We start from the raw sequence: 19131 nt of genomic DNA, 5'->3' as shown, positions 1-19131 counted from the left end.
AGAAAATGACGGCGCCGGAAGTTACATTCCGACACATGCCGGAACATGTAGTTCTGACTTGTGTGAGACTCGTTTTACTTAAAAGACTCTGTTCGAGACGTTGTGGGCAACACAGAAAAGTTAATATGGAAGATTTAAGCGCATCGTTCCCAACATTCGGGGCCCAGAGATTCTTTTTAAAATCTTTATTTTGTTATAAACTGCTCCTCGGGCGTACATACCCAGCTCGCAGAGGCGTGCCCTCACTCAACATGACGCCAGAGGCTTCAGACGCCCGTACAGCGATGATTGGATGAAGGCCGGGTGGGTGGGGACTTCCGGAAGTGTCTTAGAAGGCCGTGTTACCGCGGAAGAGAGTGTCGCACGTGGATCGTTGTTTGGTCGTCGAGATGGAGACAGCCCCCAAGCCGGGTAGGGGTGTCCCGCCCAAGAAAGACAAGCCTCCGGCCCAGAGGAAGGTAGCTTTGGTGGGAGGCGTCCGCGCCCCGGGCCCGGGCTCGGGCTGCGCGTGCGAAGGCTTCTCCTCTGCCCCTTAGAAACCGCGGCGCTACTGGGAGGAGGAGACCACCCCGTCCGCCGCCGGCGCCTCCCCGGGGCCGCCTCGGAAGAAGGCGAGGACTGGGGAGCCGCGACCCCCGAAGTCCAAGAGCGCGCACATCGCCCAGAAGTCCCGGTTCTCCAAGAAACCCCCGATCCCAAAGAACGCCGCGGACCGGAAGAAGCCGCAGACGACCCTGTCTGGGGTGAGCCCGGGGTTCAGGCGGCGGTGCAGATCTCCCCCTGAGAAGGAGAGAGCCGGGTCCATCAGAACCTGCCTCTTGCCTCCCTGTCCTCGCCAGGCTCAGGACCCGTTCCCAGGACCCGTCCCCGCCCCCCTGGAGGTGGCCCAGAAGTTCTGTCGTATCGACAAGTCCAAAAAGGTGACCCGCGGGCTGTGAGGGATCGGAGGCCGAGGGTTTGGATGAGGTGGTGGCGGCGGCTTCTCCAGTGGCTTTCCTGGGACCCCACATATGCCCTTCGGTTCTTCCAACCCTGTCAATCCATGCCGTAGCTCCCACATTCGAAGCCTAAAACCCAAAGCAAACTCGAGAGGGCCGAAGCGCAGGAGGAAGAGGCGAGCGTCAGAGCCGCCCGCGCTGAGCTGCTGCTGGCCGAGGAACCTGGGTGAGTGGACCCCGACCTGGGCTTCCCCTGGCCTGGCCTGTCTTTCTGCGTTCTTATGTTTGTATGCCCACTTCATGGTGGGGAGCGCCACCGTCGTCGTCATCATCCTAACTGCCTTTCAGGTTTCTGGTAGGAGAAGATGGGGAAGACACAGCAAAAATCCTGCAGACAGACATCGTGGAGGCTGTGGACATCGCGAGCGCTGCCAAGGTGGGCCCGAGGGGAAGAGGGGCCCAGGAGTCTGGGTGGGGCTAGTTCCACCTTTCACCAATACTTCTGACCCTTCCTAGCACTTTGACCTGAATCTGAGGCAGTTTGGACCTTACAGACTGAACTACTCTCGAACAGGGAGGTAAGGTTGAGTTCCGGAGGTTCTATTCTCTCTCTGAAAAAAGACTCAATTAATTATCTGTGTGCATGCACATGTGCACACCTTAACCTGGAAGCCAGCAATCCCCCTGCAGTCATCCTGCCTTCCTTCCCTTTTGGGCTGGGGTTGTAGGCATGTGCTAGACACACTTACACGCAGTCCTAGCTCGCCTGTCTCTCTGCCCTGCCCCTCTCACATACTGCCCCGCCCCCTTTCTAAGGGAAGAAGTTAGGTTAACTTTGGCTTATAGTTCTGGGGGGGTGGCGTAGCCTATCGTGGTGGGGGATCCTCACAGCAAGAGCTGGAGGAAGCCGCGCTCCTTTTGGTGGTTCTGGATATGAAACCCATGACCTTGTGTGTGCACGAAAAGAGCAGGCTTGACTATTGAGGTACACCCACCCTCAACTCCTCAGCTTCCAGTGACTTTTTCCAGTGTGCCTGTGTGTGCATGCCTGTGAGATGGTGTGCCGCACATGGATGTGTATGTGCGTGATCACCAGAGGTCAGCCTGGCAATCTTCACATACTGCTTTCCATTTTCTTACTGCTTATTACTGTTGGCGTGTACAAGTGTGCTTGTGCATGCCCGTGACCCGGCACGTGGGGGCGGCTCACAGAGGCATTTTCTCCATCTGCCTTCCTGTGGGTTCAGGGTTTCAAACTCAGGGCACCATGCTTGTACAGAAAATACTTTTCAGCCACCGGGCCTTCTTGCAGAATCTAAGTTTTTATTTATTATTTCATGTGTATAAGTGTTTTGCCTGCATGTATGTCTGAACATCACTGTGTGTGCCTGGTATCATGTAAGTCAGGCGAGGGCATTGGATCCCTAGGAATTGGTGTTAGGAATGATTTGGTTGTGAGTGACGTGGGTGCTGGGAACTGAACCCAGTGTTCTCACGAGAGCAGCAAGAGTTCTTCACCACTAAGCCATCTCTTCAGTCCATCTGCCTTATTTTTGAGCAGGTTCCTCATGGAACCGGTGTCCAGCAAGATCTGCCTGTCTTGGCCTCTCTGGCACCGTGATTACATGTGCAACCGGGATCCAGGCTCAGGCCGTTATGCTTTTGTGGCAAGCACTTTACTGACTGAGTTATCCCCCTAGCCCCTTCTGTGATTTGGCTGTGTCTCCTCAGGACACGACCTGTGCCTTCTTCAGTTCCACAGCAGTGTCTTCCTCCCGTCTGTCTGGGACTGGGCTGGGTCCAGCTGCATTGTTCCAGTGTAGAATTAACACCCTGTTTGTCCATTGAACCTGGTATGAGGTGCTGTTTTTCTCCCCCACCTCCCAGTTAGAGTGGCCTAAAAAGTCCAGAGATAAACTTGAAACGATTGCCGCGGCTTTTCTGAGTAATATGGAGACTTGGCATCTCTAAGGCTGACGTTTCTGGTACTATACAATCATCAAGTGCACCTAAACTGCAGTAATTTAATCTCTAAGGCTGATGTTTCTGGTACTATACAATCATCAAGTGTATCTAAACTGCAGTAATTTAAAGTCTATAAGGCTGACGTATCTTGTACTGTACAATCATCAAGTGGACCTAAACTGTAGTAATTTAAAGAGAGCAAACATGTCAACTCAGACTTAGAAAACTATGGAGGCAAAAATGTCCCAAAGATTCAGATTTGTAATTATTTTCCTTTCGCCGGTGATGGATTTATAGATAAATGTAATGGAAAGTTATTTATCTTAATAAAGTATCTTCAAAAAAAAAAAGAGAGAATTAACACTCTGCCTTTGCCGCCAACAGACACCTGGCTTTAGGAGGGCGTCGGGGCCACGTGGCTGCCCTGGACTGGGTGACAAAGAAGCTCATGTGTGAGGTCAACGTCATGGAAGCAGTGCGGGACATCCAGTCAGTGCCTCCTCTGCTGGCGGTCGGTCGATGGCAGTGGGCCAGCCCGTCCAAACTGGACGCGTACAGTGCTCGTGCCTCCCATGAACCCCCTCCCCCCCTTTCTACCCAGCTTTCTCCATTCCGAGGCTCTGCTCGCCGTTGCTCAGAACCGCTGGCTCTACATCTATGACAACCAGGGCATCGAGCTGCACTGCATCCGCCGCTGTGACCGAGTGACCCGGCTTGAATTCCTCCCCTTCCACTTCCTCTTGGCCACCGCTGTGAGTGGTCGTGGGGCAGAGGACCCGTGGTGGTCCTTGGGAGGACCTCTCTCCTGTAGGACAGCCGGGCATCTTGTTTTCTCTCTCAGTCAGAGACAGGGTTTCTGACCTACCTGGATGTGTCGGTGGGGAAGGTCGTGACGGCTCTGAACGCGCGGGCTGGGCGGCTCAGTGTCATGGCGCAGAACCCCTACAACGCCGTTATCCACCTGGGACACAGTAATGGTCAGTTCCGGGATCTTCTTCATCTCTTTTTTGAGACAGGGTCTGGTACCCATCTAAGGCCTGTGGCTGCAGCAACTGTCCTGCCTCCGCTTTCTGTGCCTGGCCAGCCCGTTTCACTGGTCCCCTCCTGACGCACTAATGCATTTCCTGGGGCTGGGAACTGAACCCAGGGCCTTGTCCATATGAGATCGTGCTCCACCGAGCTGCACCCCATCACCCAGGTCTGTGGAAGTCTTCCCCTTGTGTCCTGTCTTTCCTCCATGTAATCTGAGGCTAAAGCCTCAAGAACCCCGGGCTGGGTTTGCAGTAGAACCCAGAGTGTCCTCTGTCTTTCAGGCACGGTGTCTTTATGGAGTCCAGCTGTGAAGGAACCACTGGCGAAGATTCTGTGTCACCGTGGTGGGGTGCGGGCTGTGGCAGTGGATTCTACAGGCACGTAAGTCACGTGTTTGGGGATACGGTGTTGGGCATAGCTGGGCAGAAAGGTGGACTGCAGTCACCTGTAGGAGCATCCAGTCGAGGGTGGCCGTACATGGCAGCCAACCAGCTGTGAAAAGGGTGGGCGTGTTACAGGGCCTGTGTGCGCCTCCCTGTCCTGAGGGTGTGGGTCTAGCTTGCTGCACGTTGTGTGCAGGGGTGTGGAATGGTTCCCAGGAGCAGTGCCCAGGTGGTGCCTCCATTCTGTGACGTGGTGTCTTGTCCCTTTTGCTGGGCCCGTCAGTCGCTGTGTTACTTCCTCCCCGAAGCACCTTCTCTCCTGTTCCCTTAGACAGAAGTTTCTCCAACATGAACTCGACTCTGTAGCCACATGAGGGCACATTCAGGGTTTCAGGCCCATGTCCCCAGCTCAGCCCAGAGCGCGGCCTGCCATGAGGGCCTCGCGAGCGGTGGAGGGGAGGAGCTAGGTCTTGGGGAAGTTATGTCAGACGTCCCTCAGGGACAGCAGACTCCCACCCCACCATACCGCACGCCCAGCTGTGCGTGAGCTGATCTTCTACAGGTGACTCAGTTCTGCACCTAACTGCGTTAAATCTCCTGGCACCAGTGAACATGTTGACATTCCAACCCCACCCTCACCTCCACCCTCGCCCGCCCGCCCGCCCGCACAGTTTGAGTGTATGGGCAGCGTAATTCAAGCTGGCCCGAACATGCAGGGAGCCTCCTGCAGCAGCCTCCTGAGTGCTGGCATTATAAGATTCCGCCACAGTGCCTTTATTCTAATGATTTGAGCCGCGTGGTTCCCAAGTTCTTCAGGAGTCAGAAACATTGAAATCCAGAGCAGCAACTTTAACCCCAGCACCCAGGAGGCTGAGGCAGGGGGGTGAAAGAAAGATAAAGACCAGTCTGTACTACATTCTGAAACTGAGTCTAAAAACCAGCATTCTCTGAGTGCTCTCCAGGCTGGGCCTGGTTGGTGGGGGTCACTCTTGGCGTTTTTTTTTTTTTTTTTTTTTTTTTTCTGAGACTGGGGTCTCTCTATGTAGCCCTGGCTGTCCTAGAACTTACTCTGTAGACCAGGCTGGCCTTGAACTCAGAAATCTGCCTGCCTCTGCTTTGAATGCTGGGATTAAAGGTGTGCGCCACCAACTCCGCCCTGGTGGCTTCTTCACTCTTGATCTTGCTTGTGACTAGCTCTGAAGCCCTGAAGTCCTGCCTTGTACCTCTGGGACCTTGTGCTGTCTGCACCCTCTGCTGACAGGCACAGTGCCGCCAGCTCTGCACGCATGTCTGCTGTCTCCAGAGGAGCTTCCCACAAACCACTTCCCCTTCGCTGATGAGCAGGGCTTTCTTTCTTTTTTAGTATTTTATGAATGTCAGTACACTGTCACTGTTTCAGACACCCCACCAGAGGACATCAGATCCCATTACAGATGGTTGTGAGCCACCATGTGGTTGCTGGGATTTGAACTCAGGGCCTTCAGAAGAGCTCTTAACCGCGGAGCCATCTCTCCAGCCTGATCAGGGCTTTTCTAGCGAAACAAACCAGTAAACAAGGTAGGGTAAGGAAGATCCCAAAGTTACCCATTCTCCAAAGCTTTCAAGATGCTGAGAGCACGTTGGTTACTGTCGTTGTCTTTGTGAGCAGTGACTTGGTTGTGTCCATTCTCCCTGTCTGCCAGCTTGGCTCCGGAGAGCAGAGAAGCCTTCTGTGGCCACGGCCTGGGCTAATCCCTTCCTGGATCCAAGATCAGGGCAGGAGACCCTGTAACACTCCCCCCTACCCCCCATCCCCCTACCCCCACCCCCCAGCAGGGCTCGAAACGTCAGCTCCTTCTGAGCCTCCGAAAGAAAAGAGCTGGGGTATACTCGGGGATTTGGTTAGATGTGGTGTACTCTGTGTTAACTTTGCTAACATTGCTTCTTTTTAGGAGGATTCTCTCTGTCTCTCTGATTTTTCTGAGTGTAGCCCTGGTTGTCCTGGAACTGTAGAGCAGGCCTGCCTCTGCCTCGGCATGGCTGGGATTACAGGCGTGTGCTCCCACGCCAACCCAGGGAGATTTTCTTGAGAAACAGTCTTCACTGTTACACCCCTTCTCGAGATGCTGTGGCACTGATTTCAGGAAACCCACACAGCCCCTTCCTGTACCGTATTCCCTCCAACCCTGGAGACAGACTTCTGCGTCCACGGCTGCCCACAGCTGGTCTGCTGTCACCGCTTGGCTCTCTTACTAGGGAAGGCCTCTCTGAGCACGTGGCACCTTTACTGTGCCGCCGTGCTGCCTTCTGAAGTAGAATGTCACTGGTACAGACTAGCGTGTGACGGGAGCAGTGCAGTGCAGTGCCAGGAGATTGGGAAGCAGGGACCAAATAGGCCTGGACGGGGGTAAAGGGCAGCAGAACTGTCCAGCAGGCGTGAGACCCCAAGTCCAGTCTCCTCTCCCCCAACCACATCAAAACCCCAGAAGAAACAGGCCTGATTGGATGCCTGTCTCAGCCATTCCCTAGCCCAGGTTTCCTCTGGCCTTGGAAACAGTGGGACACACACTTAACCTCAGCCTTTGGGAGGTTTGCTGATCTCTGAGAGCTCAGCGCTCCATGGTGAGACTGTCTCTAAACAAATAGCAAGGAATAACAGCTAACAATGGGGTAGGCTGTAGGAGGTGCAGCATGTAGTGTGGAGAGTGGACTAGACTTCTTTCGTGTTCAGGGCAGATACTTTGGACTTAGCTACAGGCTCCTGTGGCCGCCCGAGAGGTTAACTGCCCCATCTCCCACACAGGTACATGGCCACCTCTGGTCTAGACCACCAGCTGAAGATCTTTGACTTGCGAGGGACATTTCAGCCCCTGAGTTCCCGGACCTTGCCCCAGGGAGCAGGGCACCTGGCCTTTTCCCAGCGGGGACTGTTAGTTGCGGGAATGGGTGATGTGGTGAACATATGGGCGGGGCCGGGCAAGGCCAGCCCACCCTCCCTGGAGCAGCCCTACCTTACCCACCGGCTCTCAGGCCACGTGCACGGACTCCAGTTCTGTCCCTTTGAAGACGTGTTGGGGGTGGGCCACAGCGGAGGCTTCACCAGCACGCTGGTCCCTGGTGAGTGGCCCCGCGTGAGAACAAGTGTGCCCGGGCTGGAGACAGCTGGGGAGAGGCCATAGGCCAGCCTGTCCACAGTAGCAGGGCTACACTCAGCTCAGCGTTCTTCCCTCCCTCCCTCCCTCCCTCCCTCAGGGGCCGCCGAGCCCAACTTCGATGGCTTGGAGAATAACCCATACAGGAGCCGGAAGCAGCGCCAGGAATGGGAGGTGAAGGCCCTGCTGGAGAAGGTGAGCTGTGCCGGAGCTTGGCCCTCCTGGGCTTCCGTCCCTTCCGGGTGTCACCTCCCCGTGGCTCCTCACACACTGCTGCCCTGTGCCTTCCCAGGTGCCCGCGGAGCTCATTTGTTTGGACCCCCGAGCCCTGGCAGAGGTAGACGTGATCACTCTGGAGCAGCAGAAGAAGGAGCGGATAGAGAGACTGGTATGGAGCTGCCTACTGTGCAGCCGCCCGCCCTCTGCCCCACCCCATTTAGAAGTGTGGCACAGGACGCAGGTGCCGCCAGGTCACTGGGACGGCTGACCTCCTTCATGTCCCTTGTCAGGGCTATGATCCCGATGCGAAGGCCGCCTTCCAACCCAAGGCAAAGCAGAAGGGTCGAAGCTCCACAGCCAGCCTGGTGAAGAGGAAGAGGAAGGTCATGGATCAGGAGCACAGGGTGTGTACGCTCGGGGCCGCCACCAGCCGCCTGTAGTCGGCCTGCAGTCAGTCGGCCTGTGGCCTGTAGTCGGCCTGCAGCCTCTGCTTACTCTGCCCTATGCTCCCTTCCAGGACAAAGTCCGGCAGAGCCTTGAGCAGCAGCAGAAGAAAAAGCAAGAGATGGCCAAGCCCCCTGGACCTGGAGCCCGACCTTCTGCACTGGATAGATTTGTACGATGAGCCCGACCGCAGGCTCCACGTTGACCACGGGGCCAGAACGCTCAGTGGGCCAAGGCTCTCGATGCAAACCTGAGTTCAGTTCCCAGAGATGTGGCAGGAGAAGACACACACCTTGTCTTAACCTTTCCATGCCCACATGGACCAGTGCACATTCAGGGCAGCACACACACAATCATACACAGTGTAAATAAACATGAAGATCATAGGGAAATTATCTCCTGTGCCTTGTGTCTCAACTAGAACGAGTGCCAGCTCCTTGGGCGGGTGGGCATTAAGCAAGGTTTCTGGAGATGTGCCTGTCGGTCTCCTCACCACTGCCCAGGCCCCCGAGGGGAGCTTATCCCCAGAGTGGTTGTAGACCAGCATGCAGCAGTACTAGAACCTCTGGGCTCCTTAAGTGTGTTGGGGTCCTGGGGAAGACACTGCACTTGAGGTAGAGAGACACGTTTATTGTGCCCTTGTCCCTGTTGTCCCTGCTGGTGAGTCGCCTCTTCCCCACACCCCTCCCACCCTGCTTTATCCCCCCCTGGTCTTTGGAGCTGGCAGGCCAGGCCCCACGTCTCCTATCCATCCTCGGTTGGTAGCAGCTTCAGAGTGCTGAGGAAATAGATCACCACAGGGAGCTGCTGCCTGTGTACCGACTTTGGGGCAAAGGTCCCTGAGGTGCTGTTTTGTGTCCCCAGGCTCTCAACTACTGAGCCAGGCTATGAACCGGCACCTCAAGGTGCCCAGAAACGCCTGGAGCCAGGAGCAAAAGGGCTCAGTCCTTTTCCCATTCAGTCCGCTCACCAGCCTCCAGGCTTCCCGCATTTTCCGGGGATCCACCTGGTGGGATGTCAGGAGGAACTTCCCGTAGCAGCACCTGTCCAGGGGGTAGTGGGTAGCACCAGCCAACTTGACACAGTGTGTGGGGGCAAGGCCACCGCGCCTTGCGCTTACTCCCACAAAGACATCCTCTAGAGGCAGAGGCGGGGCCCGGCTGGCCACCTTCAGGATCAGCTGCACAGCAGAGATGGACAGCACATAGCCCGTGCCCGAGGCGTAGGGTGGGAAAGGACCCCAGTTTTCGGGCCACAGTTCTTCTGACACATGGTGCCGGGACTCTGGTGTCCGGGTGGGGCTCACCCGCCAGTGCACCCGGCCTAGGTACAGAAGGGGCACTGCTTGGCCTTTGTGCTCTTCACCGACAGCTGCTGTCTCCTCCTGGGCCTCCTTGCCCGTCTGCCATTGCTCTGAAGGGCCCCCTCTGTGTATCAGCTCTGACACCAGCTCTGGGACGTTGACATACACGTCGTCATCCGTCTTGAGGACGTAGCGGGCCACCCGACAGTACCTGTCCACCCAGTTCAGTCCACTGAGGGTCTTGAGGGTGAGGTTGCGGTAGGAATCCTGGAAGGAGGCCTGCAGGATATCGCCCTGTGCGGCTGACTCCGAGGCCAGGTCCGCGAGCTGCTGGCCCACGGGCTCCCCCAGGAGGAAGAGCGTCTGCACCCTGAAACCGCGGGCCTCGCGGATGGCGCCCCAAGATCCCCGAATGGCGTTTCTCTGGTTCAGGTGCTCCGGGGCCGTAGACACCAGGATGAGCAGGAAGGGAGGGGGTCCCGAGCCACCACAGGCCTGGGAGTTAGAAATCAAGAGGCGGGGCAGGGCCAGGGGCGGTCCCGGCGAGGCTGGGGCGGGCAGCAGGGACGCCAGGGACAGGCTCAGCAGCTCCTCCCCCAGCCCCGAAGGTCCGAACAGGGTCCAGACGATCACCAGCAGGAGGACGGCCAGGAGGAGGCGCCGGAAGAGGCTGAGGGGCATGGCGTGCCGCAGAAACCTGCGGGCAGAGCAGTCAGTGCCGGGAGCGAGCCGGGGAGGGCGGCCCCACGCAGCTGCTGCAGCAGAGACGCAGCGACCCGTGCAGTCGAGCGGTGCGGCACCGCAGCGGCCCGGGCCGCCTTGTTCCCCCCCTGCACGCGGAACTCCGCTCCATCCCACCCCTCCCCCCACACTTCCCATCATGCACTTCAGGCCGGAAGCCGACAGCGGCTTGCACTTCTCACACTGGGCCCAGCCCTTCCCTGTCCCCACCGTACAGCGCGTGAGCCACCACGCGGCCGTCCTTCCCCCCTTAGGACCCCTAGAGCAGCCGGTGCGGGGTGCGGAGAACTCACCGGGGTGGCAGCATCTGACCTCACCCACTTCCAAACAGCTCTGCTCGCCAACCCGGGAGACCCGTGCGCAAGCTCCCCCTGGAGGCTGACAGCCCCGCCTGCCACACCTTTCTCAGTGGTGATGGTTCACGCCCAGATGAGGCCGCACCAGAGGTCTCCTTGGGAACACCCCAGAGCGGGAGGGGCGACCACCAGTAGGGGCAAGGAAGACAGGACCACACCCCTCACACCCTGGGAGCCTGGCAGGCAGATTTCTGAGTTCAAGGCCAGCCTGGTCTACAGAGAGTTCCAGGGAGCCTATAGGGGTGGAGGTGTGGTGTGGGGGCGACATTTAAATTTAAGCACACTAAAGGATTGTCCTGGAGGTCGCCTGCCTCCAGATGCAATACCAGAGCTCAGGGTCACTGTGGCATTGTTGCACGCACTACCAAAGATGGAAGACAGAGACAGACGGAGGCCATAGGTATATAAACTATTTATTAACAGCAAAGGCCCAGAGACTCATTTCTTCTTGGACACACCCACAGTACGGCCCCTGCGGCCAGTGGTCTTGGTGTGCTGACCGCGGACACGAAGGCTGCAGAAGGAAAACAGATACAGGTCACACAGCAGTGGGCGGTGACGGGAGGGCAGGCCGGGCAGGGGACCCCGCCCACTTACCCCCAGAAGTGGCGCAGCCCCCTATGGGCCCGAATCTTCTTCAGCCGCTCCAGGTCCTCCCGCAGCTTGTTGTCTAGACCGTTGGCCAGAACCTGGGTTTGGAGACAGTGCCAGCTTTACCTCCACCCCGCGTGCAGTTCTACTGCACGGCCCGCGCCCACCGTGGCCCCCAACACACCTGGCTGTACTTCCCGTCCTTTACGTCCTTCTGCCTGTTCAGGAACCAGTCCGGGATCTTGTACTGTCGTGGGTTCTGCATGATGGTGATCACGCGCTCCACCTCATCCTCCGTGAGTTCTCCAGCCCTCTTGGTGAGGTCAATGTCTGCTTTCCTCAACACCACATGAGCATATCTCCGCCCCACGCCCTAAGGTTAAAGTTTGGGAATTAGGTTTAAACTTTTGTTTTTAAAGATTTCATTGCCGGGCGGTGGTGGCGCACACCTGTAATCCTGGGAGGCAGAGGCAAGTGGATTTCTGAGTTCGAGGCCAGCCTGGTCTACAGAGTGAGTTCCAGGACAGCCAGGGCTACACAGAGAAACCCTGTCTCGAAAAAACAAATCCAAAAAAAAGGGAAGATTTTATTTGAGTATGTTGCCGCTGTCTTCAGGAGCCCTCAAAAAGGCGTCGGATCCATTACAGATGGTTGTGGGCCACCATGTGGTCACTGGGAATTTAACCTCGGGAAGCAGCCAGCTGCTTTAAAGCAGAGTTCTCTCTCCAGCCCCACCTACGCCCCATTTGTGTTTTATTAGTTTGCCTGCAATGTCTGTCTGTGTGCCACGTGCTGATGCTCTGGAACTGGAATGTTAAGCGTTGGTTATTGAACCCGGATCCTCTGGAAGAGCAGCCAGCTCGCAACCACTGAGATCCACATCCGCAGCCCCTCACACCTCCACCCACCTCTTATCAACCCATTACTCAAAAAAAGCAGATAGGCTGGGTGGGGTTCACCTGTTATCCCAGCACCCAGGAGGCAGGACTGCTATAGCCCCCCTGAGAGCCTGTACCAACCCCACCCAAGGAGTCCCAAATCCAGCAATCTTCTAGATCACCTTCCAGGGACATAGGCAGCCTGCTAACCAGAAGGGGACACTGTTCAGGACACACTGGACATGTGTCACAAAGCCACCTCCACAAAACCAGGATGTTTCCCTCAGTGCCCAGCCTCTGGACCATCCAGCCCCTGGGCTCAATACCAAGAGTTCATAACAGATCTAAGCCACCCCTTTGTTTGCCATAGGCACAGTATTTGCATTCTGACCCGCAGGTAAGCACCTGCACAACCCCCGCCTCCAGGTAATTTTCTACTTCTCGCCAGAGACTGTTTTGCTGTCAAAGCTGTGAATACTAAAGGCATATGGTGTAGGGGCAAGGGACAGAGCTTGAGGGTTCAAGGCCACCTTGGCTACAAAGTGTAACACTGTGCTTTGACTTTTGACAAACACCCACTCAATAACCAACGTTCAATATTTAAAGCAATTCGGAGTGACTGGGATTCTGACCTACTAGAATGCCTTTGGGGTCTGTCCAACCCCTTCCTATTTCCTCCAAATATTCAAATTCTCACCTTAAGTGAGAAGCAGTAGACAAGAACACAGAGCCTTCACCCTTTCTTTGAGCTTGCACCCAACCCCGATCACCTCTGTAGGCACTCACTGCACAATCTCTCCTCAAACTCCCAACCAGATTTTACCTTTGTTTTTTGAGGCAGGTTTTTTTTCTTCCCCTGTGTAGACCTGGCTGCTCTGGAACTTTATAGACCTCTGCCCCCGGGAAGGCTGGGATTAAAGGTGCTCCATTGCCACCACAAGCTTTACCTCTAACTATAGATCGTCACCCTCCCCACAGGAGCAACAGAACCCTGGTACCAGGCTCCACGGATGCCGCACAGGCCAACCGACTTGTCTGGATTCTACGTGAACTGCAATCGTCTCCCAAGGTGTCCGTTTAAAAAAGGCAGGTCACAGGGAACAAGCGTCGCCCCGGGCCTTTCAACCTCCTAGACACTGACTGGGTTCTGTCCACCATACCAGGTGCCCTCCCCTCCACTACTGTTTTTCAAAGTGGAGAATTGAAAAAGAAAAAATAAGAACATGGCAGAACTTAAGGTTAAAAAAATTACAGGCGGTGGCGGCGCACGCCTGTAATCCCAGCACTTGGGACGCAGAGGCAGGCGGATTTCTGAGTTTGAGGCCAGCCTGGTCTACAGAGTGAGTTCCAGGACAGCCACGGCTACACAGAGAAACCCTGTCTCGAAAAAAACAAAAACAAACAAAAAATGTACTCCAGCTGTCTGACACGCCCTCAGCTACCCAGGCCTCCTCTGTCGTCTCCTCTAACAGCCGCAGCTTTTCTTGGACCTCTCAGCCCTCAGCGGTCACACCCTGACATCACGGCAGAGCCCACCGCCGACAGGTCTAGTCCTCGCTCTTGGGCCCACAAAGGAACGTCCCCGCTCAGTGTCAACGGCGCTGCCTCCGGGGGGGCATCTGCCTACTGCAGACCACCCGCCCTGCAGCCTCCCCAACTCCGATGATGAAGCTCACAGGAACCGCACCCAGGGCGTGCTGGCCGCACAGAACACTCGGGAGCGCTCTCATCACCCGAAGGCCTCGGGAAGCCTTTGCAACGCGGGGCAGGCCCGAACCCACGCCTCGCTCCCCGGGAGCCACGTGGTGGTTTAGCCTTAGGTCGTCCTCAGGCTTTTATTGCAGTGTCAGGTGAGCTGAGCTGCCACTCCCCGCCCCCCAACACTTTTACCTTAATGGCAGTGATGGCGAAGGCTATTTTCCGCCGCCCATCGATGTTGGTGTTGAGTACTCGCAAAATGTGCTGGAACTTCTCGGGGATCACTAGAGACTGAAAAACACGGGCGATTATCAAGACAGGCAACCACCGAACCGGAAGGCCGCCGTGGAGGTCGGGGGCCGTGAGCACCGCCTCTAAGTTCCTGCTCGACGCCGAGGGCACCCGTGCTCACCAACGCGCTCGAGCGCGGGAAAACGCAACCTCTGACACCAGGGTGAACGTGGGCCGCGGCCCCAAGCCCCCCGACGGCAGGCGGGACGACCCCACGCACAGCCACGCTGCGGCCAGCTCTGCTGTGTCCGGGGACTGACCCTTCCGCGGGACCCTGCTCCCCGGAATTTCACGTCTCATTAGGTCGTCCCCTCCCGGGGTCGCGCTCCATCGCTTCACAGAAGGCTGCAGGCCCGCAGCACAGGGCATCCCCTGCGCCCTGACGGTAAACTCTCCCTGCCCCGGCTCCGATGTCGCCGGATCTCGGCGCGGATTCCGCTCTTACCATGGCGGCGGCAGAGACGGCGGCGTGGAGGCCTCCTGTGGAAGAGAGAGCGGAAGTGATGTATGGGTTTTATATACCTTCCTGGAGGAAGAGGCGGGGCTTTCCCTGAGAACCGCTTCCGGAAACTGCTCCTCTACCCGCCTCTCACTAAGGGAGGAGTTGTATTGAGACTTGGATGGGCCGGGAGCTATAACTTCCGGTTCGGTCTTCTTTGGCGTCGTACTGTTCTTGTGTAGGCGAGGAGCGAAGGTTCCGGAGCAGGGTTGTGATCGAGACGTTCGCCTTCCCATTTGCACTTGACCGAAGTGATTAACGCCTAACAGGGAAGACTAGAACCAATCACGTTAGTTCAAATATCTGTGAACATTTTTTGCTCCATAGAAGATATTCCAGTACTTGCGGCTTTGCTTCCCGAAACGGACTCTGAGCCTGACAGCTGCCGGAAGTGAGGCTGCGGGGGAATGGCCGCCGCAGCGACCATGGCGGCCGCTGCCCGGGAGCTGGTGTTGCGGGCTGGAGCCTCAGATGTGGAGGAGGAGGAGGGCCCGCTGGTGAGAGCACGGGGCTGTGTGTCCTCCGGAGTGTCGTCAGGTCGTCCCTCTCCTCAGGAAGGTGTAGGCTGGGTTCGGACACAAGGCTCGGAGCCGTCCTACCACGGGCGATGGTGACCAAGCCTTCGTAGAGACTCAGGTCCCGAGACAGTGTCAGCTTCCTGTTCATGTTTTTAGTATAAATGAAAACACAGCGTGAAAGATTAAGAACGTGGCCTCTGGAACCGGATTGCCGGGGTCCCACTTCCAGCCCCTCTACTTGAAAGCGACGCTGTGTTTTCGGTGCCAATGCTTCCACCGCACCTATGAAGTGGGGACGTTATTAGGTCACACCTTATAGGTGTGGTTAGGGTTGGCCGCATGAGTACTTTAAGGGCGCACCTGACACATGGGGAAAACACTGGGTAGACTGACAGTTTTAGCCTCTGGGCCTCCCTCAGGCAGATCATCTGGGATAGCAGGAGATTGAGTTCCTAAATTCAAAGGCAAGTTTGATTAATCCTAGTTTTTTTTCTCATTTGAACAACGCCAGCAGCTCCACGAATTGCCTGATATCCTCAGTAGCCCAAAAATGTAGATTTGAGCGCATCAGAATCTTTGACCCACTTACTATGGCCTCCCCCCACACACACACACAAAGCACCCCTCACCTCACTTGCAGGATTAGGGATATTCGGTTGTATTTTGTTTCCAAAGTCTCTTTTTGTATCCCACATTCATTAACCTGTCCCTCTTCAGGGGGGTGGTTCTGGACTCCAAGAGCCCCTACAACTTGGGGAGTTGGATATCACCTCTGATGAATTCATCTTGGATGAAGTGGATGGTAAGTAGTGACATGAGGTGGGGGCAAAGTCGACCCCTTTATTCTTAAGGAATATATTACATGACCCCAGTAGATGATCCTCTATGTTTTATTATTATTATTATTTATTAGATATTTACTTTATTTACATTTCAAATGTTATCCTCTTACCTCATTACCCCTCTGAAAACCCCCATCGCATCCCTCCTCCCCCTGCTTACAACCCCCCCCCCCACTTTCCTGACCTGGCATTCCCCTACACTGTGGCATCGATCCTTCACATGACCAATGGCCTCTCCTATCATTGATGTCTGAAAAGGCAATCTTCTGCTACATATGTAGCTGGAGCCATGGGTCCCTCCATGTGTACTCTTTGGTTGGTGGTTTAGTCCTTGGGAGCTCTGGGGGTACTGGTTGGTACATATTATTGTTCCTCCTATGGGGCTGCAAACCACTTCAGCCCCTTGGGTCCTTTCTCTAGCTCCTCCATTAGGGACCTTATGCACACAAGCTCCACTATGTTCATAGCAGCCTTATTTATAATAGCCAGAAGCTGGAAAGAACCCAAATGTCGCTCAACAGAGGAATGGATATAGAAAATGTGTCACATTTACACAATGGAATACTACTGAGCTATTAAAAACAATGAATTCATGAAATTCTTAGGCAAATGGATGGAGCTAGAAAATATCCTGAGTGAGGTAACCCAGTCATAAAAGAACACACATGGTATGCACTCTCTGATAAGTGGATATTAGTCCAGAAGCTCGGAATACCCAAGATACAATCACAGATCACAGGAAGCTCCAGAAGAAGGAAGAACAAAGTGTGGATACTTTGGTCCTTCTTAGAAGGGGGATCAAAATACCCAATTTTTTTTAATGTATACAGTTTAATCTATGAGTTGCGAAGGTTTAACTTCTAATGTAGGCTTAAGAAGTAGTGAACAGTTGAATAGATATAGCAATGCACGATAATGAAGTTGCTGTATCACTTTTTGCTCTTTGGGGCTACTTACCTATTTTTTTTTAATGGTTTTTTTTGAGACAGGGTTTCTCTGTGTAGCCCTGACTGTCCTGGAACTCACTCTGTAGACCAGGCTGGCCTCATATTCAGAAATCCACCTGCCTTTGCTTACCAAGTGCTGGGATTAAAGGCGTGCACCACCACTGCCCGGCTCTGGGCTACTTATTAAGTAAAAACAAAGTCCGTTTGAACATAAATGAGCAGACCGCTAAGACGGAGTGATTGAGAGCAGACTCAGCACACACCATAGGTTAACGGAGCAAAGATGTTTTATATCCAAGGCCGGGCAAGGTTCTGAGCTTCTCAGAACGCCACACATTTTAGATCTTACAAGTCACACTTAATATTTAAAATTCCCATTTAATATTTTTGATCTGTGGATGACTAGACCACGAGCTGAAACAGCAGACAGTCCCACCGTGCAAAGTCACTTTGCCTGTAACTGGAGAGGAGGGGTGCTGGGAGGAGAGGGGAGATGGCTGTGGTGTGCGGTTGCCCAGTACGGGCAGAGGGAGGTGTGGCAGGGGACCCTAAATATAAACTTGTTTCCAGTTCACATCCAGGCAAATCTGGAGGACGAGTTAGTGAAGGAAGCTCTCAAAACGGTGAGGCTCCCCATGGCGCCAATCTCCCTCACCTTCCCTTCCTCCTGGGGTCCCCTCACCTCGGTGGCTCCCCTCTAGCCAGTCACCGAGTCTGTTCTGGTGTCCTTTCTCGCTGTGGCTTCTTCCGACTTTGTCATCTCCCCAGGGTGTGGATCTTCGACACTACTCAAAGCAGGTGGAGCTGGAGCTGCAGCAGATTGAGCAGAAATCCATCCGGGACTGTATCCTCCAGCACAGGGAGCGACGGGTGTTATTACCATGGAGTTTGTGTGTGTGTGAGTGTGTGTGTGTGTGTGTGTGTGTGTGTAGTGCAGGTAGCCCCCACAGGGATGGCGCCTCTCTCAGGTTTCTGTCACTTTGGGGAGAACCTGGGGGCAGGTCCTGCAGATCTGCAGCTCTGCTCAGTGTGAAACCCTTGACTTCTGTGGGTCAGATATCCAAGAGAGTGAGAACATAGCCTCTCTGCACAATCAGATCACAGCCTGTGACGCCGTCCTGGAGGTTGGAGGCCCTCACCTGTTGCGGCAAATCCGAACTAATTACCTTCTGCTATGCTCTTTCTTTTTTTTTTTTTTTTTTTTTTTGGTCGCCCTTGGACAAGTGAAGATCTCCCACCCTCCTGGGTTGCTGGGTACTGGGGTATTCACTCAGAGACTTGGGAGGCACGCTTGTCCCCGGTCCCTGACAACGGTGAGTCATGCCCATAATGTTTCTCTGCCTCCCCACAGCGCATGGAGCAGATGCTGGGAGCTTTTCAGAGCGACCTCAGCTCCATCAGCTCTGAGATCCGCACGCTGCAGGAGCAGTCAGGGGCCATGAACATCCGGCTCCGTAACCGACAGGCAGTCCGGGGAAGACTTGGGGAACTCGTCGATGGGCTGGTAGTGCCCTCTGCTCTGGTCACGTGAGTCACTGGTTCGAAGGGCAGTGTCCAGAGCAGGCGGTTGGGCTGCATTGGCTACACAGTTTACAACATAGGTCTCCAGGCTGGGGTTGTTAGGTACCATCTAGACAAACCAGGTGTACCAGCTGGCTCATGCCTGTAATCACATGCTTGGGAGGCTGAGACAGGAGGATTGCTGCAAGTAGACCAGCCTGGGCTATAGAATGAGGTCTTGTTTAAAAAAAAAAAAAAAGGAGGGGATGGGGGGTTTAACTGGGAAGGGGGATAACATTTGAAATGTAAATAAATAGAATAACCAATAAAAACCAAACAAACAAACCTCCTAGGTTAGGAGTGCCCCAAGGCCACGTGAGGAGGTGTGGCTCAGGAGATGAAAATTTCGTACACATATCATAGAGGCATGAGACCACAGAGAAAGGCTGAAATGACCCGTAAGGTGTGAGGGGGGCTGTTGAGCCACACCCCCACCCCGTAACCATGCCCACCCTCCTGTGCTCCCCAGAGCCATTCTGGAAGCTCCAGTGACAGAGCCCAGGTTCCTGGAACAGCTACAGGAGCTGGACGCCAAGGCGGCCGCAGTCAGAGAGCAGGAGGCCAGAGGCACCGCGGCCTGTGCTGACGTCAGGGGGGTGCTCGACCGGCTCCGTGTCAAGGTGGGGAGTGTTGGCTTAGAGTCAGCTTCCCACGAGCTTCACACCGCTTTCCTCTGTGGAGTGCAGTGTTGTCCCTCCAGCTCCCCTGAAAACCTAAAGAGGCTGAGATGTGGCTCTGTTGGTGGAGCGCCTTCCTAGCACGCTCGCAGCCCCAGGTTCCATCCCCAGTGCCGCA

General features: G+C 55.3%; 4 protein-coding genes across 4 annotated transcripts in view; 2 read left to right on the top strand and 2 right to left on the bottom strand.

Annotated features, from left to right (window-relative positions):
• Positions 1-313: 313 nt before the first annotated feature.
• Positions 314-8507, top strand: Wdr46 (WD repeat domain 46). Its single transcript, XM_052163699.1, has 15 exons — positions 314-458; positions 537-743; positions 840-920; positions 1052-1164; positions 1287-1374; positions 1455-1516; positions 3288-3392; positions 3505-3655; positions 3745-3880; positions 4217-4316; positions 7101-7414; positions 7550-7644; positions 7742-7837; positions 7959-8072; positions 8186-8507. The coding sequence occupies exons 1-15, from the start codon at positions 390-392 to the stop codon at positions 8291-8293; spliced, it is 1839 nt and encodes a 612-aa protein (XP_052019659.1). The 5' UTR covers positions 314-389; the 3' UTR covers positions 8294-8507.
• A 280-nt stretch (positions 8508-8787) lies between these two features.
• B3galt4 (beta-1,3-galactosyltransferase 4) lies at positions 8788-10571 on the bottom strand. The gene is made up of 2 exons (XM_052163761.1): positions 10450-10571; positions 8788-10112 (listed from the first exon to the last, which is right to left on the bottom strand). Exons 1-2 carry the CDS (start codon positions 10461-10463, stop codon positions 8981-8983), a joined length of 1146 nt encoding a protein of 381 aa, XP_052019721.1. The 5' UTR covers positions 10464-10571; the 3' UTR covers positions 8788-8980.
• A 336-nt stretch (positions 10572-10907) lies between these two features.
• Rps18 (ribosomal protein S18) lies at positions 10908-14514 on the bottom strand. Its single transcript, XM_052163769.1, has 5 exons — positions 14416-14514; positions 13872-13970; positions 11288-11476; positions 11110-11201; positions 10908-11026 (listed from the first exon to the last, which is right to left on the bottom strand). The coding sequence occupies exons 1-5, from the start codon at positions 14416-14418 to the stop codon at positions 10951-10953; spliced, it is 459 nt and encodes a 152-aa protein (XP_052019729.1). The 5' UTR covers positions 14419-14514; the 3' UTR covers positions 10908-10950.
• A 115-nt stretch (positions 14515-14629) lies between these two features.
• The window catches only part of Vps52 (VPS52 subunit of GARP complex), an 11221-nt gene continuing 6719 nt past the window's right edge, over positions 14630-19131 (top strand). The window contains exons 1-7 of the mRNA XM_052163691.1: positions 14630-14966; positions 15705-15789; positions 17347-17399; positions 17545-17620; positions 17833-17900; positions 18128-18303; positions 18806-18956. Of these exons, the coding sequence (XP_052019651.1) occupies positions 14877-14966; positions 15705-15789; positions 17347-17399; positions 17545-17620; positions 17833-17900; positions 18128-18303; positions 18806-18956 (699 nt within the window). The 5' untranslated portion in view covers positions 14630-14876. The remainder of the gene's footprint in view (positions 14967-15704; positions 15790-17346; positions 17400-17544; positions 17621-17832; positions 17901-18127; positions 18304-18805; positions 18957-19131) is intronic.

The sequence above is a fragment of the Apodemus sylvaticus genome, chromosome 19 (assembly GCF_947179515.1).
Source record: "Apodemus sylvaticus chromosome 19, mApoSyl1.1, whole genome shotgun sequence".
In the NCBI taxonomy this organism is placed as follows: domain Eukaryota; kingdom Metazoa; phylum Chordata; class Mammalia; order Rodentia; family Muridae; genus Apodemus; species Apodemus sylvaticus.
The sequence above is the reverse complement of the archived record's forward strand: the minus strand, read 5'-3'. Positions and strand labels throughout refer to the sequence as shown.